The following is an 18,070-nucleotide window of genomic DNA, read 5'->3' as shown; positions in this document are numbered from 1 at the left end:
TAAGAGCTTGGCCTAATAGGTCTGCTGCTAACCAAAAGGTTGGCAGTTCGAATCCACCAGCTGCCCTTTGGACACCCTATGGGGCAGTTGTCCTCTGTCCTATCATGTCACTATGAGTCGGAATCGACCTGACGGCAGTGGGTCTGATTTTTTTGGTTTAATATCTGTGAGGAGATGATGACTCCTAAACTTGTATTTCTAGCTCAGGCTTCTACTTGGAGGTCTCGAATCATATAAATGACTCTTCTACAGTTCCCCTGGGAGACTTAATAGTTTCTCAACTTACGTAATCAGTCTAAAATAAAACTCCTGGTTTCCTCCTCAAACCTGCTTGCTGGTCTTTCCCTCTCTCTTACTGACACTGCCGTTCACTTTTCAAAACCCATGGAACAATCCTTGATTCCTCTCTTTCATTTAAATCCTATATCCTTCTGTTGTTGTTTTTTTTAATTGTGGTAAATATGAGTGTAACAAAACTTTTGCAGTTTCAACAGTCTTCACATGTGCAATTCGGTGACATCAATTATGTTTATCACATTGTTCACCTCTCGTAACCGCTCCCAAATTTTTCCATCACCCTTAACAGGAACTCAGTTCTGTTGGGTTTTGTCTTCAAAGCATATGAGGAATGCAATCATTGCTTAGTATTTCCACTGCTACCTCCCATGTCCAAGCCACCATCATTTCTTGTCCAGACTACCACAGTAGCCTTTTGATTGGCCTCCCTGATCCTCTCTGCTCCTCTGCTGTCCACTTACCACTGGGCAGCCAGAGTGATCCTTTAAAATGGAAATCAGATGGTGTCGTGTCCCTGTTCACAGTTCTTCCTTGGCCTCCCCATTACGCTCAGACTAGAATCTAAACCCCCAACCCAACGTTACAAATTCTTCCTCACTTCTTACCTCTTTTCTCCCCAGTACTTGAGTTATACTGTCTTTTCTGTTCCCTGTTCTTCTGTTGTTATACCTGGTATCCTCTGCCTAGATTATCCTTGCCTCAGATTTTAGCTTGATTGCCTCATCCTTAGTATCCTTTAGATCTCTGCTTTAATACCAGTTTCTTAGAGAGGCCATTCCTGGCTGCCTTTCCAAAACTACCTTCTTCCCCGTCACTGTCTGTTTCCTTACTCTGGTTTTATTTTCTTCATAGCACTTTATCTGAAATTATTTATGTACTTAGTAGTGTTTGTCTCTTCATTTATAGAATATAAGGTATATTCTCATACAAGGACTTTTTCTGTTTTGTTTACTCTCACAGTCTTACATTTCCAGTGCCTGAAAAGTATCTGCATGTAATAGGTGCCCAAGAAATACTTGTTGACTAAATGAGTGCCTTTGTACAGGCATTTAGGATGAGGACACTTCTCCAGAGTCAGCTCTTCAGAGTGATAGTTTCGTTATAGTGCTTCAAATATGATTAATACCTTGGACACAAAGGGGGCGGAACCCATCTTCAAGTGTAAATAAACATAAAATTCACATTTTTAAGTCAAACAAGATTTTTAGATGATAAACTATATAGGTGATTAAGTTTTATGAATAATCGTTAGCCAATTGCTTAATTATTTTTTTAGTAGCTTTTCAGAATTAAGTTTATTGGCAAGTTATTGTGAATATTTTACACAACTAAGGCAGGTCACTATTTCAGATGCTTATTATATTTATCACTAAGTTATTGAAATTCTTAAGTGCATGATATTTATAAAACTAATTAATCACACAATTATTTAATTTCTTAAGCTTTATGCCAGTCATTAGATTCATTAGTAGCATTGTAAGCTTCTGAGTCGGGGAAAAAGAACTGATTCACTGTGTTTATGTTAGTTCATGCATCTAGTAATATAAGCCAAAAATCTTATTTCAGGTGACCTGTTTGAGTCCAGATAAATTTTGTCATTTGGAATAATATGCTATATATTCTGCTTTCTGACAGAACCAGCCTTTTCATGAGCCAGGTTTCTGAGCCCCATAATGTGCTGGTACTGTTAGGCAGTACACCTGGCTTTGATTTGTTTCCACATTTGTAGAGATTTTGGAATGTCCAGGAAACACGATCAGTCTCTCTTACTAAGCTTAACTTCAGTGATCTTGGAATGAAATCCATAAAAGTTAACTATAAAGTTGAATATATGTTTATTATATGTAAAATGTCATCATAATTAATGGGTCCTCTTACCCATAACCTTTTACAGGGTGTCACTTAAATTCAGTAAGAACTGTAAACATTGTGTGTTAATTGTTCTCACGTAGATATTGATTTTTAATACAGGTGGAAGACTTTTTGAATCTTTCCACAAAGCTGTCTGGATTTCATATTTGTATTGACAAAGGGACTTTCGATGCCATAAGCCTTAATCCTGACAATGCAATAGAGAAGAGGAAGCAATATGTGAAATCTCTTTCCAGGGCGTTGAAAATAAAAGGCTTTTTTCTAATAACCTCATGTAATTGGACCAAGGAAGAGTTGCTTAATGAGTTCAGTGAAGGTAAATGGTTGTATGTTGTCCAAACATGTACTCACCTCAGGTTTAATGAGGTTAAATAGTCTTTGTGTGTGTGTGGTATAGTGCTTTACTTTTCTATTTGTGGGAATTGCCTGCTTTTCTTCTCTGTTAATGACTTTGGTAATACTTTAACTGTATATACAGAGCACAAAGGCATAACACTGGTTGAGCTCCAGAGTCCTTTTAACATTTTTGCAAGAAGTTCTGGCAGTAAAGTACTAAAATTTTTGAGCCTGCGAAATTAAGTTCTTTATTTAAGCCATAAAACCCAAACCCATTGCCGTTGAGTCAATTCCAACTCATAGCAACCCTATAGGACAGAGTAAAACTGCCCCATAGGGTTTCCAGGGCTTTAATATTTATGGGAGTAAACTGCCACATCTTTCTCCAGTAGAGCAGCTGGTGGGTTTAAACTGCCAGCCTCTCAGTTAGCAGCCAAGCGCTTTAACCACTGCGCCACCAGGGCTCCTTAAGCTGTACAATCCATTATTTAGAGAATCAAAGAAAAAAAGCACGTATATTATGCTTCTGATTTCAGTGTACTGATTTAGTGGCAAATCTGTAGTAATGAAAATGAAAGTTTTTTTTAAATGCTTACATGAGGAGAGTTTTAATTTTATAGATACTTCATATGTTTTGCATGTTTCACTTAGGCATTTAGGATTTGTCTTGTTTCCAGTGTACCTAGAACGATTATTTTTTACATTGCACAGAAACATGTAGAGAATTGATAGTATGGGTAGTCCCCGACTTATGATGCATTCGAGCTCTGACAAATTGCACTTCTGACCTGTTTTAGGCTGGGTTCTCTAGAGAAGCAAAACCAGTGAAGCCTGTATATGTATATATATACATATATATGTGTATGTATTTATGTGTGTATGTGTGTGTGTAGAGAGGGAGAGAGGGAAACGTTTATCTCAAGGAAATGTTCATGCAGTTGTAGAGGCTGGCAAGTCCCAAGTCTGTGGGTCAGACTGGAGGTTTCTCCTGACTCACGTAGCTGTAGAGGCTGGTGAACCCAAGATCAGCAGGTCAGACAGCAGGCTGCTGGCTCACAGGCTGTGAAGACTGATGAATCCCAAGATCAGCAGGCAATACGGCAGGCCGCTGGCTCAAGTCCCAAGAACTGGAGGCCAAATGATGACAAGTTAGATTCAGGATCTAGAGCAAGCAAGCAAGCTTTAGCCAGAACATCCATATGTACATTGAACGTAGGCCACACCCTCGAGGAAACACCCCTTACAAATGATTGGCTGATCACATCAGATCACATCATGGAGGATGACTACATCATTATATAACTGCCAGACTACATCACTACATAACTATCAAACTGCATCATTATGTAACTCCCAAACTATATCATTATATAACTGCCAAACCACTGAGAATCATATCCCAGCCAACCAGCCAAGTTGACACACAATGTTAACCATCACATGACCGTTCATGCTTTTGTTTTGTTTTTTTGGTACATCTTATTAGTAATGTGTACTACATATACAGTATTGCAGTGTATAATTTGCTAATGTTGTTGTCAGGTGTTATGTTTCCAATCTCGAAGACAAAGATTGGATTTATAAAGATACCGATAATAAGAGACAATAGTAATGAAAACTGAAAAAAAAAAATGAGGTATTTGACTTATGTCACAACCAACTTATGACAGAGTAGTCCTCTGAATTGATACCCTGTTTTAAGTTGGGGACAGCCTGTAGAAGCACTCCCTATGAATTCTTGAGGAAATCTTCTCTGCCTTTTTCAAGATTTTAGTGCTAAGGCAGAATATTTTTTTTGGCTCGTTAGCAAAATGTGATTAGTGTTACATCTGCTACCTGGGAATATTTTGAGAATTGAGAATCCATAATCTATATAAAAAATATTTTGAGTTCTTTGGAAGACTATTCCTTGCTTATTTTAAAGAACATGTGATCTGCCCATTTATTCCTGCCTTACATAGACTTTTCTGGGAGAGCCTAACTAAGCTAAGTATTTACTTATTTTTTTTTTAGAATCCTTTTCAGATTATTATTCTTTTTAATTGTACCATTTGAAAATTTTATTGTGGTGAATATATATAAACATCATATGTGTAAATATATATGTGTATAACATTTACCATTTCCTCCATTTTTACGTGTACAATTCAGTGACATGTTTACCTTGTTGCACAACCCATCATTATCCGTTTTATTATTATTATTTTTTTAAAGAATGGGAAGAATTTTCAGGCCTGAGTATTAAGTAAATAAAATGGTACTAAATACCTGGTTACATTTTGAAGGTGAGTTGTCACACGCTAATGGGAATTAAACTACCTCCAGAGTACCATTGCTTCTGGCGTGCTGTTACTTACTACACTCCCCTCACCTTAAGTTTTGTTTTTGTTTTCGTAATAAGGGGACAGGCAGTAGGAGGGAGAAGACTTAGCACATGTCCATTTGTGCGCAGTCAACAGCTTTGGCAGGTTGTGTAACATAAAACTTGAAATGTTTGAGGCCTGAAATGTGAGCTCGTGGCTTCATTACTATTGCCTCTGGAATTATTATCTTTTATTTCATGCCATTAATTTTATTATCTTCCATGTTAAATGTGTTCCCTCCAGAACTGTTGAGGACATGTGTCAATCGTCTTTCCCCCTTCCTGAAGCCTGACAGTTTTCATAAATGCTCCAAGTTACACTGCGTAGGGCAAGTGCCTTTCCTGGTTTTTAAATACAGGTGTTCTCTTTTACCCCTGGAACCACCAGACAAATACATGTTTGTCTGTCTTTGATAATGAGGAACAAACTTTAGCTGATACAGAGTGCTTAAAAATTGTGTCTGTGCCTGAGAACTATTGAGTAAAACTCTAATAACTTAGGTTCAGTTTTAGAGAGTGCTACAGAATTTAAGTAAGCAAAATGTTTCAGCAGGAAAGGTTGAAGAAATAATTATCTACAGTTGCAAACATGTTTTAGGCGTGAATCTCATAGAGAATGGTGTTTGGAGTTAGACACAGGACACTGAGGGCACACACTGCCACGTGTCACTGCAAAGGCTCTTGTTACTCGCTTACTCGGTCAGGACTGGCGTCTGCATTTCCTTTTGCGTGGACTAAAGCTTGCTTCACCAGTCTTTTAAGGTTCTTTATGTCTTTTCCTATTTGAAACATAAATAATGCATAAAACTGTTAAAATGGATCTTGCCTTTTCACTTTGCCTTGTCATGAGTTTTGATGAGGGTTACCTGAGTCAGTTGCCAGATATTAGGGTGTTCTCATTTGACTTTATTGCAACTAAAAACTACTGCATTTCAAAGAAGAAATCTTAGTACAAAATAATCCAGATTCATTATGAAAAAAATAGAAAAAAATCAATAACCCCAAAAGATAAGCCTGTGTATTAAAATAATTAAAATTATTCAGTATCCATCAGTGGACTGCAACCACTGTTACTTTTTTGGGGTGTTACCTATCAAAATGTAATAACCTAATTCTGCAGGGTTAGTCCAGGGAGTTAAAAAATTGAATAGGCCTCGAAAATTCACACAGCTCCGTTTTCTCTGGAAAATTTTGATTACGAAATATTTTAAGCATATGTAAAAGTACACAAGACAAGTATGGGTGTGTACTCGTGTACCCACCACGGTGGCTCCATCATCCAGTATTTCAGTGTGTCATTTTATTTAAAAGACCTTTTTATTGTCCTTTTTCTAATGATCAGTTTCTAATTAGTATTTTAATACTTAGTTATTAAGATTTGGTGAATTTTGATTAAGAATATGAATTAGAATATGTAATGAAACAAAGTTGATACAGTAAAATACATCCTCCTTAACTTTTTCTTTCTGTTTACAAGAGTTTTTGAGCTCAAGGCATTGAAACTTAGAAAATACAGCACCCTCCCACCCCTACCCCCCTGGAAAAAAAAATTCTCCAAAACTAACAGCCCCTCATTGTGGGAAAGTCCATGGTTAAATTAACGTTTTAGTAAGTGACCTTCCAGCCTTATTTGTTTTATTTTTTAAAACAGCCTTATTTGTTCTATGTTATAGTTTAGGAAAATGCTACATCGTCTTAATTTGATCCTTACAAAATTACTGTGGGTTAGTTAGGGGGCATGTTCTCTGTAACCTCTTTGCATAGAAACTGAGGGTCCTGGTTAAGGTAACTTGCCCAGGCATATCTCTCACCTAGTAACTGGTGGAGCTGGGACTTGATCCCATGACTTTCAATTCTATGTTAATTTTTTTTTTTTTTTAACACTTTGCCACTTTGAAAGTTGCTTGTTCTTGTCCTGCCCTATCCTTCACCTTAGTTCATTTTATGTCTTGACCTTTGGTTACAAATTCATTCTTATTTCTAAGTTATTTAGCCTCTGTGTATTAAGTGCTCTTACTTGTGTGATGTGGACTGAGTTACTACAGATCAGTAAGCATTTAAAATAATGCCTGACCCATGGTGAGAGCTCAGAGCAGGTAGCTGCCTCTTAGAGCTGGATGGTGGTGAAGTAGGTGAAAGGAGATGAGGAGTTGAAGGGATAGTAAACAGGAAGTGGGGGCTGGATGGAAAGCCTCTTTTCTGCAATTTGTTTTTGGTCTTGTTTGTACCATGTTCAGTTTCAGAGGGTTTTTGGCGCATACATGCATGCCATACTCACAAAGTATAGTTAAAAAATCATAAAATGAAGTTCAGTCGCAGTTTGAAGTTTGGAATTAGAGTTTTGTAAAGGGTTAGAAAGTTAATACAAACTTGCTTTTAACTGAGATTCAGTCCCTAATGAAAGTATTTTTATTTTGTCTGACAGAATTTGAACTTTGCGAAGAACTGCCAACACCCAAGTTCAGCTTTGGTGGCAGATCTGGAAACAGTGTAGCAGCGTTGGTTTTCCAGAAAACATGAAGCTTCTCCTGGGGCAAATTCAGTTAGCTTTTTAAAGAAGCTACACATCACAGTAAACCTGACACAGAAAATGCCAGTGCAAATAATTACTTAGTAAGTACCCAGGATACACATGTTGAATGGATACAGTGGGATGTGAAAAATCATGAGCATAAAGTGGTGGGGTTTTAGAGATGACAAAGGATCATTTTAAATTTTATTTTGTATTTGAAATGTAACTATTTTTCTTTTTGATTAAAAAAATTGTGGAACAGTTCAAAACTTTAAAACAGTAAATGAATTTGCAGAAAGCATGTATTCTTGGATTTTTGTGCCTTAGTAAAGTTGAATGTAGTTATTTATAAGGACTTAACCAAACTTATTGCAGGGCCAGAATAGCATACAAAACAACTTCCTTAGTGTTTCATTAGACTATTTATGAAACGTAACAAGAAACACTGTTTTGGGTTAAATATTGGTAATGGTGTTTTTTTTTTTTTAATTAACATTTGGGAAAACCCCCTGGCCTTCAAGTCTATAATTAAGCAAAATCAGAAAAATATATCAGTTGATCAAGAAATATTTACTGAGCCCATACTGTGTGGCTGATGGTCTTCTACACACTGTGAGGGATAAACAGGAAATAGAAGGAAAGGGGACCAGCAGATAGTGCTATATGCTAGCACCATGTTAGGTTATGCTGTATTAAATCACTGAATCCTTCCAGTATCACCTTGAAGTCTGTATTAACTTACCCCTGCTCTGCGTATAAGAAAACTGAGGCTGAGAGAAGTAAAGTCACTTTTACAAGGTCAAACAGCTATTTAGGGTTGAGCCAGGATTCCTATTGGGGTCTATTTGGCTCTGAAACCTATAGCATATTCTGCCTCCCAGGTGCATGGTGTTTACAGTTCAGCTGGGGTGCCCTAGGACTGGTACCTGGAACATTCCATTAGAGAAGCTGCGTGGTTATTTTTCGGACCCATGTAGAGCTTTGTTAGGGACAGTGTTGACCTGTCAGCCCTCTCAGTCTTATGTCCTCCTTTGTGGCCTTTCACCTTCTCCCTACTTGTCTTAAAAGACTTGCCTAGACCAGAATATGAAGAGCTGGATTGTGCCATTCTTCTGTGAAGGGATGGTGGAAGTTATATAAGCCCTCAGGGGTATGGGAACAAAGAAGTTCTAATGAGAAGCTAATTAGCAGTAGAAACAGTTTGTTTATTAGCATTTTGGAAAAGGTAAGGTTTATTTATACTTAGTGCCACCTTGCATTTGGACCGTATCTTAATGTTGGAATCACAATATGAGCTTTAAAAAAAAAGTGTTCTAATTTTTCTTGGTCTTCAGTTTTTTGGGCCTGTTGGGTTACATCAAACTAATAGGATTTTGTTTATTTGGCAAATGTTACTCCAGTAATGAGTAAGCCTAGCATTATATCCTTTTTCTTTCTTTTTTTTTTTCCTTTCCCTCCTTCCCTCCCCTCTCTCCTTTCTTCCTTCCTTCTTGTTTCAGGGGTGGGCTGGGGGAATCTTTGATATATTCTTTGATTTCAAAAAACAAGAATAGTAAATATGTGTATTTTTTAGAATTTTGAGTTGTTAATTATATGTTACTTTAAAGCACCAATCTATCAAAATAGGCCTTGTGTGTGAGCAGACTGAGACGGTGAGTTTGATCCACAGATGGTGTAGAACGGGCCTTCGTTGGAAAGCTCCTTGAGTCACTGTTGTGGGAGGCATTCTGTTTGCAAAGATGAAGGTCTGGGTTTTATTTTTGAATCGCGGAGCTGTTGATAAGGTGAGGAAAAGGGAGTTGTCCTCTCTTATTATTAGCTTAATTCTGCTGGTAGCCAGCCTCTTAGGGGTCGCAGTCAGAACAAATGGAAGCTCCAGAAATGCTAATAAAAATCAATATTTGCAAACAATACCAAGTTGTTAAAAGCCAGTAAATATCCCTAAGTTACTGGAACAGGATATAAATAAATTATTATTAAACTTGGTATTGTTAAATCATATGACTATGTGGGTAACTGTGAAAGAAACTATGCAGTAATAAAAGGGGGCAGTAATTTAGGTAGCGAATGCTGTTTTCTGTGGATAAGAAGTTGTAATCGTAATTTGATTTCATCAAAAGACACTCTTATTTTGAGGAAACTTGTTTGAAATGCAAACGAGATTTCTCTGTGGAGCCTGCGCAGAGTCGTTGCTTTTCATTATGATGTTATTGCTGCATAACAGGCTGCTTCTGTGTGCAGGAAGTGCGTGTGCAAGTCCAAAGGGAATTGAGGCCTGAATGGGCGGGTTACATCAATTAACAAATAGAAAGTTTCCAGAACATTTTGTTTTAAGCCAGGTGCGCGAGTTAGAGTTGCTTTTGGAGACTGGCATTTATGCTTTTGAGAATCAAACCTGACACTATTCTTGGCAGCTTGACTAAATCCATTTTAAAATAAGTACAAACTATCGTTGACTGGTTTTTCCCCCATTGTATTAACGACAGGCTTGTCTTTCTCCATTTGTGATACGCCTGCAGTCATCAGTTTTCTTGGAGGGGAGAAGAGAACAAAATATACAAGAGACTTCCAGTCTTTGAATGAATAGTTGTATTTCAGCTCACTTATTATTTATTAGTAAATTTCTGTGCTACTGTAATACAGTACTATATGCTGATCTTAACTCACATTCATCCAGAGTACAATAGAAACCTTAATTTTTAAGAAACCGATATTAGTAATTAAGATTCGTATGGCCTTAAAATAAGTTTTCTTAAATTGGTATGCAAAGAAATACAGTGCCCCGTCTTATGTTAATAGCTTCTTTATGTTCTCTTAAATTATTTTATATCTTTGTATGTATATATGTGTATATGTGTATCTGTCTGATGGCCTGCAATTAAAATATGTACAAATAGGAACGAGCATTTGGTCTCCAGGCCAGCATTCTGCTGCTGTGAGGAGACCTGGGTTTGGTTTCCTGTTTCTGGCTCTGTAGCTAGAGTGTGGGTGCTCCAGAGACAAGCACTCTGCTTTGAGAACAAGAGACCAAGTGTCATCTCTTCCACAGCAGTAACCCCTGTAGTTAATTGTGGGGAGGTGTGGATGTGCTCTGAAAGGAATCTTGCCTAGGACAGTTCAGTGGAAGCTGGCTGCGCACGACCTAGGGCATGATTGTGTGGGAGGTGAGGGACGTGGCAGGTGGAAGGTCAATTGCAAAGTGGGAAAAAATTAGGAAATCCTTATCACTTCTCTCGGAGAAGCAGGAAACGGAGATGGCCTTGGAAGGAGGAGGAGCTCATGAGCGTGTTTTATTAACAGTTAATGGAAGAAAATTAATGCTAATTTATTCTTCATGCACACCATTCAATTTGTTAGAAAAGTGAAAGAATAGTTTGAAGTTCTGTGGTCAGTTGATAGATTCCTGTGTTAGGGGCATAGAAATGAAACTCAACATTAAGCAGACAAATACCCAAGCCCACAGGCTACATAAATGCTGAATAAAACCAGCTCTACAATAGAACTCTGAAAAGCGTGGGGGTAAGAAGCCTAATGAATGATTGAATATGACCTTAGCAAAATCCCTGGAGTGTTGTTGGAAGATCATTCATTTCCAGCTTAGATGTCAAGATGGGCTCTAGTGACCAGAAAAAAAGAGAGTTTGAGTCGATGCTTACCGAGTTTTAAAAATCTCTACAACGCAGTCCATCAAAAGGGCTTTTTTTAACTGAATTTTGAGCTGTCATTGTAGTGTGGGCCAGGAAAGCCACATTAAAAAAATTGGGATAATTCCTTAGACATGAATATGTCAATATCTTGCTTTTTTCTGGAGTAGAACTTCAAAAATGGGGGTGTATAGGCTGGCAGAATGCACTTTTGTCATGCTGATACCATTGTAAGGAAGATTTAAAACCAAGAGATCAATTGTGCCTTAAAGTATTTGCAAATTACTTGCCTAGCTTATTAGAGGAAGATATAAAAGAACTAAATCTACATTTCTAAGTGGCCCATCCTGAAGAAATGATAAATCCTTCCATGTTATTCTTTAAAATATGTATTGTTATTCTGCATCAGGAAAAGATTAGTATTTTAGGGAGTGATCTTTATTGTGCATGCTATTCGGAAGCTTTTTAAGAAAAGTGAATCTAATGCATTTGTTTTCCCGAATACCTAAAAAGCTATACATGAACCAGCAATTAGAATATCCTGGATATTATCTGAGGAACTTGGAAAGAAATATTCAAGTACTTTGGTTGACTAGGTTGGCTATAAAGTGTATTTATCATTCTTCTTTAACGTACAGACAGAGCCATTTGTCATTAGCAGTAACTGTAAAAAAAACTGTAGTGGAATAGAAAAGAGATCGGATGATTCTGGTTCCCTGGCTATTGCCTTCCCTGCTGCCGTCCGTGCAGCTTCAGTCCAAAGAGCAGGGAATAGTCGAGAGGAAGAGGCAGAGCAGAGAAGAGAGTGGGTGGCTGCTGCTGGATCACATTTTCCTCTTAGCTCCTCCTCTAATATGAAATGTCTGTCCTTTGTTCCCATCTAATTTTAGTACATCCTGGTTAAAAAAACGCTGGGATGAAAAATGTTAGGATGATTTCCAACCATAGAACTTGTGGGGGGGGGGGGAGGTGGGCAGGATAGGAAGGAAGAGAGGAAAGAGCAGTTTATATTCCCTATCGTTCTGCCTTTCTGCCACAGCATCTTGCCCGTACTCTGTTGGTTTTGGTTGTGAAATAAATGTAGAGGCACTGAAGCAGCATAATTAGGTTTTCCTTCCAGGTCCTCGACAAGAGGCCTAGTTGGACTCTGGGCAGGGAAAAGCATCCTGTGGTAGTTAGTAAAACACACCGGGCTGACTTAAGGAACTGTACGCAAGGTTTGGAAGAAAGGCCTGAAATTGTGAGTGAAAACTGTGTGTTGTGTTATTTATAAAAGCAGAACCTTTGATGGCCAGTTGTGTTTCAGTGTAACTGCATTTATGCTGCTATTTTGAATAAATATTTGTTGGTTTTTGAGAAGCAGTCATAAGTAAGCAAAGCATGTAAGTCTAAGCTGTTTATCTCCTCTGTAAACCCTCACAGGCCTAGAAGCAAACTCCTAATTCAGTGAAGAGAGCCAGTTGTGTCAAATAATTGATAATAGTTTGTTCAAGAGAAAGGACGGAATTCCATATGACTCTGTAGTTGGAAGTGCCAATTGTTTTGGTTATTATTTGATTAAAAAGTAATTAACTGGATTAAACTAAGAGGGGACCGCTGCATATTAGATTTCACTGTGAAATAAGCCTTTCTTTCCCAAAGGTTTGTTTGTTTAGTGAACTTAGGTTTCCTCTTGGAAACTCTGTATAATAAAGAGGTTGTATAGTCTGAAGTAGGAGAGATCATTTTGTTACTAAGTCCATTTGATAGATGAAATTTCAGATAATTTTGTGAACTTGAAATTTAGTTTATTTTGATGTATTTTGTAGTAAAAGGTAATTCATATTTAAAATTGTTAAGTAACGGAATAAATATCTAAGAGAAATGATTTTTTTTAAACACTAAGTTTTGGAAAAAACAAATGATTGGACCTAGGCAAGCCACATTCCTTTCTAGGCTTCAGTTTTTTTTTCTGTAAAACAAGGGCGTTCAATAGGTGATATTTCAAGTTCCCTTCTACCTCTGAAGTTGATTCTGAGGCTTAAAGAAAGGCCTACAAAATAGGTTTCCATCATATATAAAAACCCCAAACCAAACCCATTGCCGTCAAGTAGATTCCGACTCGTAGCGACCTCATAGGACAGAGTAGAACTGCCCCGTAGGGTTTCCAAGGCTGTAAATCTTTATGGAAGCAGACTGCCACAACTTTCTCCCTTGGAGTAGCTGGTGGGTTCAAACCAGGGCTTCAAACCGGTTCTTCCCAGTTGAGTCACGGCTGAAGAAGTAAAACTGGAACAGACCTGAATTTTTAAAATTTGGGTGAACCAGAACAATAAACAGAATGGGAAAAATTATGGGTTGAAGGCCTGCTAGAAACCTAATCTCCCTCTTACAACAAGGGCAGCACATGCGTTACGTAGCAACCAAATCTCTTACCCTCAGTCAGAAACAGCATGTCCCACTCAAAGATGGCAGCGGACTGTGCTGCTTTGAATGTATGTCACTCTCCACGGTCTGGCCAATAAGCCAGTCTCATACATCAGGCTCCTGTAAGGACTTGCCACGCCTTTTCTGAGTCTTTCATTCCAGGGCTTCTACTCATAATTTTTCCCATTCTGGTTATTGTTCTGGACCACCCAAATTGTAAAAATTCAGATCTGTTCCAGTTTCACTTTGTCAGCCATTACTGAACTGGTTTGAAATGGTTCAAAGCCCTGGTTCAAACTGCAGACCTTCCGGTTAGCAGCTGAGTGCTTAACCACTGTGCCACCAGCGCTCCTTCCGTCATATATAAACCAGAACAAAACCCATTGCCATCAAGTCGATTCTGACTCATAGCGACCCTATAGGACAGCGTAGTACCGCCCCATAGGGTTTCCAACGAGTGTGGCTGGTGGATTCGAACTACCAACCTTTTTGGTTAGCAGCCGGGCTCTTAACCACTGTGCCACCAGGAGTCCTCCATTATATAGAGGGAGTTTAAATAGTCCATTTGCTAAATACCAGCTGTTAGGTAACTTTATGGTTCTTTTAAACCAAGGTATTCAATAATGTATATGAAAAAAAATATGTGTATAAAATAAAACATTTGAAGCAATCAGATGAGTATTTTTCATCTAAAATTTTTTTATACATGCATTCTTAAGCTTTAGATTTGAGTATTGATTGTTTCTGATACATATTTGATAATTCAGTTTGTAGTAATTTGATCATATAAAAAAAAAAAAAGCCCATTCCCATCAAGTCAGCTCCAACTCACGGTGACCCCATGTGTTTCAGAGTAGAACTGTACTCCGTAGGGTTTTCAATGGCTGTGATTGTTCAGAAGTAGATCGCAGGCTTTTCTTCAGACAGGGATGTTTTATCCAAGGAACTTAGAAATGTACGCCTAAATGTTTAGTTCACTTTTATTTTGTATATAGAAAGTTTGAGGTCAAGACTGGGCCTAAGCAAAATTGTTTAACGATCTGAAGGATCTCCCTGATTGGTTCTTCCCTGACCAAACACATACCAACTACGTACACAGATGGCTTAATTTACCACTCAGAGTCCCAGGGCTCTGAGACTTCTACCTTGTCATGCTATACAGATACCCAGGCTTGAGTACAGAACTTAGGTATTCCCTTCTGATGCCCTCTTACACCTCTCTAGGCTGCTGTTGACCTGTCCCTGTAACTGCTTCTCCCCGCAGTGAAACTGAAGTATGTTAAAGGTGCCAGCAACATGCTAGCTAGTATAGTAAAAAAAACCAAAACCCAGTGTCATTGAGTCGATTTTGACTCATAGTGACCCTGTAGGACAGAGTAGAACTGCCCCATAGAGTTTCCAAGGAGTGCCTGGCGGATTCGAACTGCTGACCCTTTGGTTAGCAGCCATAGCACTTAACTGCTATGCCACCAGGGTTTCCAGACCTCTTTAAGGCTGGTTTCCCTTCTCTGCGTTTCTGTGGGGCAGCTTGATCTAATGGAGAGAGAAGCAGTTGTGTAGACCATGCTTAATTTAAGGGCTGTGAATATTAAATGAAAAAATAAGTGTACAGCACCTAGGTGACTCCTAACACCTGCCAAGTGCACGTTTTCTTCCAGAATCCCTCTTCCATTGGTGCTCATGTGTGTAATTGTTCAGGGTTTTAACACTCAGTGCCAATGAGTTAATGAACTCAGTCTGAATACATGGTAAGGCATTTGTATTTTACTGACCTTACCAATTGCTGTCGAATCGACTCTGATTCATGGCAACCCCAAGAGTCAGAGTAGAACTGTGCTCCACAGGGTTTTCAATGGCTGATCTTTCGGAAGTAGATTGTCAGTCCTTCTTCCGAGGTGCCTCTGGGTGCACCGGAACTGCCATACTTTCGGAACACCATTTGTATTTTAGGAGTGATTAAGTGAGTGAATATGATAGGAGTGTTAGATAAGTAAGTGAGCGGGAAAATTCGGAACAGGTGCACCTTTCAGAACTTCTGAAACAGTCATAGTGAAGCTCCTCCCTTCCTAGTCTCTAGTCAGGGCTGGTGTTAGAACACCTTCTAATGTAGTTCACTGAGAAGTTCGGACCAGATGTCCTAATGCCAGATTTGCAGAAGATGTCCTTTATGGTGTATTTTAGCAGACTCTACGAATCCACTCAGGATTAGATCATTACCTGTCTAAGCAGAGGTAACACAGTAATGAATGTACGTATGGTGGGGAAAATGTTCATGGGGATGCCTGTGAATTATGAACAAGTGGGCAAGGATATGGGGTGCCTTACTTCGCTTGGTCTGAATGCCAAGGCATTATTCCACATGCAGACCAGCAAGGAAATGAAGATGACCAGGCATCTGGAAGTTAGTAGCATGGACTTAATGAGAGGAGTTGGGTTAGGTTTGGGTCTCTGACTGACCCGTTAGGAAGCAGTGTGCTAAGATGTCACCGTTACTTTCCACCTTGCATCATTAGATTTGATGTCTTTGAGGGCTGCGAATATTAAATGAGATTGTGTTTATTTTCTTTGCTGTAGGTTAACAGGGCCATTCACAGTGGCATTTTAGAGTTTGATGTTGAGTAATACTTTAGTTTATCTGATTCTACCTTAATTTATACTGGAACTGACAGTAGAGTATGCAAAGTAGAGTGAACCAGTTTATGCTAGACTAGCAAACTTTTGGCTTTCAGATTTGTTTATTTCTTTAACGTTTTTATTGGCGGTTAAGTGACTGTCTCAGTGCCTGGAGTACTTAATGTGACCAGAAACGCTGGCCAGCACAGTGGATTGCTGCTTTCTCTAGTCCTTTCCAGAGCTATAGTCCTTGAACCACTTTAAACAGGCTCTGCAGAGATGAAGTCAATAAGATATGACGTTCGTCTTTAGCACAGAGCATAATCAAAGGTTCATCACTTAAAATTAGGTGGTTTAACAGTAACCTGATTTTGATCAAGATTTTTTGGTTGGTTCCCTTGCGAAAGTTAAGAGGAGCTGTAAACTAGTGTTTAAAGTTGCTAGCCAACTTCTCATTCATATCAGCTTGTTTCTGTTTCAGGTACTGTTCAATTACAGCTGCAGGATATGCCCGGGCAAAATAGGCAGGCTTGCCCTTCTTATAAACCTAAAGGAGGAATGAGTACGAATGAAAACAAAAGATCTTTGCTTTTGGTTAATATCACAGACTGACAAACTGTGAGGAGAGTTAAGAAATTCACAGGCTAATATGTAGGGCAAATGTTCTTTGTATATACTCCCAGGAATGTGCTACCCTCTGGAACCAGAAACTAATTTTTTGTTGTTGTTGATGTTTTAAATCCAAAGGATTCAGTCTTTAGATTGGGCATTTAAACTTTGTGAACTCACAGACTGTATCAAGTTTCACAGTGTTCTTTCTACCTAATGAAAATGAAATGCATTTTCATTTTTAGGGGACTAGGCAGAATAATTGTGCTCATGAGGGACCTTTACGTAGATCAAGAGGCAGTTGTTCAGAGAGAACAAGGGGATACAGAGTGATTTAAAGTCAGGAAAGGTGTACGTCAGGGTTGTATCCTTTCACCATACCTATCAATCTGTATGCTGAGCAAATAATCCAAGAAGCTGGACTATATGAAGAAGAACGGGGCATCAAGATTGGTGGAAGACTCATTAACAACCTGTTATGCAGATGACACAACCTTGCTTGCTGAAAGTGATGAGGACTTGAAGCACTTACTGATGAAGGTCAAAGACCACAGCCTTCAGTAGGGATTGCACCTCAACATAAAGAAAACAAAAATCCTCACAACTGGACCAGTGAGCAACATCGTGATAAACAGAGCAAAGATTGAAGTTGTCAAAGATTTCATTTTACTTGGATCTAAAATCAACAGCTATGGAAGCAGCAGTCAAGAAATCAAACGACACATTGCATTGGGCAAATCCACTGCAAAGGACCTCTTTCAAGTATCGAAAAGCAAAGATGTCACCTTGAAGACTAAGGTGCACCTGATCCAAGCCATGTTATTTTCAGTCGCATCATATTCGTGTGAAAGCTGGACATTGAATAAGGAAGGCCAAGGAAGAATTGATGCCTTTGAATTATGGTGTTGATGAAGAATATTGAATATACAGTGGACTGCCAAAAGAACAAAGACATCTGTCTTGGAAGAAGTACAACCAGAATGTTCCTTAGAAGCAAGGATGAGGAGACTGCATGTTACATACTTTGGACATGTTGTCAGGAGGGATCAGTCCCTGGAGAAAGGATATCATGCTTGGCAAAGTACAGCATCAGCAGAAAAGAGGAAGACCCTCAATGAGGTGGATTGACACAGTGGCTGCAACAGTGAGCTGAAGCTTAACAATGATTGTGAGGATGGCGCAGGGCCGGGCAGTGTTTTGTTTGTTGTGCATAGGGTCGCTATGAGTCGGAACCGACTCGAGGGTATCTAAGAACAGCAGGCAGAATAGCAGTAGCTGTGAGCATATCACTAGGAATGAATTAAAAATAGATTTTTCTTGAGGCAGTGATGTAAATGGCAGATAGTTGACAGAGGAGAAAAACTAAGTTAAATTTTAAGCTTGTGTCTCAAACACTAAATTTGAATTTCACTGAAGAAT

General features: G+C 38.7%; 2 protein-coding genes across 6 annotated transcripts in view; both read left to right on the top strand.

The window, feature by feature from the left end:
* EEF1AKMT2 (EEF1A lysine methyltransferase 2) overlaps positions 1 to 7,738 on the top strand; it is a 29,337-nt gene extending 21,599 nt beyond the window's left edge. For 4 of the 5 annotated variants that reach the window (XM_049854807.1, XM_049854810.1, XM_049854808.1 and 1 more), the window contains 2 exons: positions 2,269 to 2,485; positions 7,293 to 7,738. In XM_049854807.1, the coding sequence (XP_049710764.1) occupies positions 2,269 to 2,485; positions 7,293 to 7,387 (312 nt within the window). In that variant the 3' untranslated portion in view covers positions 7,388 to 7,738. The remainder of the gene's footprint in view (positions 1 to 2,268; positions 2,486 to 7,292) is intronic. The other variant, XM_049854804.1, reaches the window with a different exon arrangement.
* Positions 1 to 18,070, top strand: part of FAM53B (family with sequence similarity 53 member B) — a 533,156-nt gene that overhangs the window by 396,041 nt on the left and 119,045 nt on the right. The window lies entirely within an intron of this gene.

Source organism: Elephas maximus, chromosome 16 (genome assembly GCF_024166365.1).
Source record: "Elephas maximus indicus isolate mEleMax1 chromosome 16, mEleMax1 primary haplotype, whole genome shotgun sequence".
Taxonomy (NCBI): Eukaryota; Metazoa; Chordata; class Mammalia; order Proboscidea; family Elephantidae; genus Elephas; species Elephas maximus.
The sequence above is the reverse complement of the archived record's forward strand: the minus strand, read 5'-3'. Positions and strand labels throughout refer to the sequence as shown.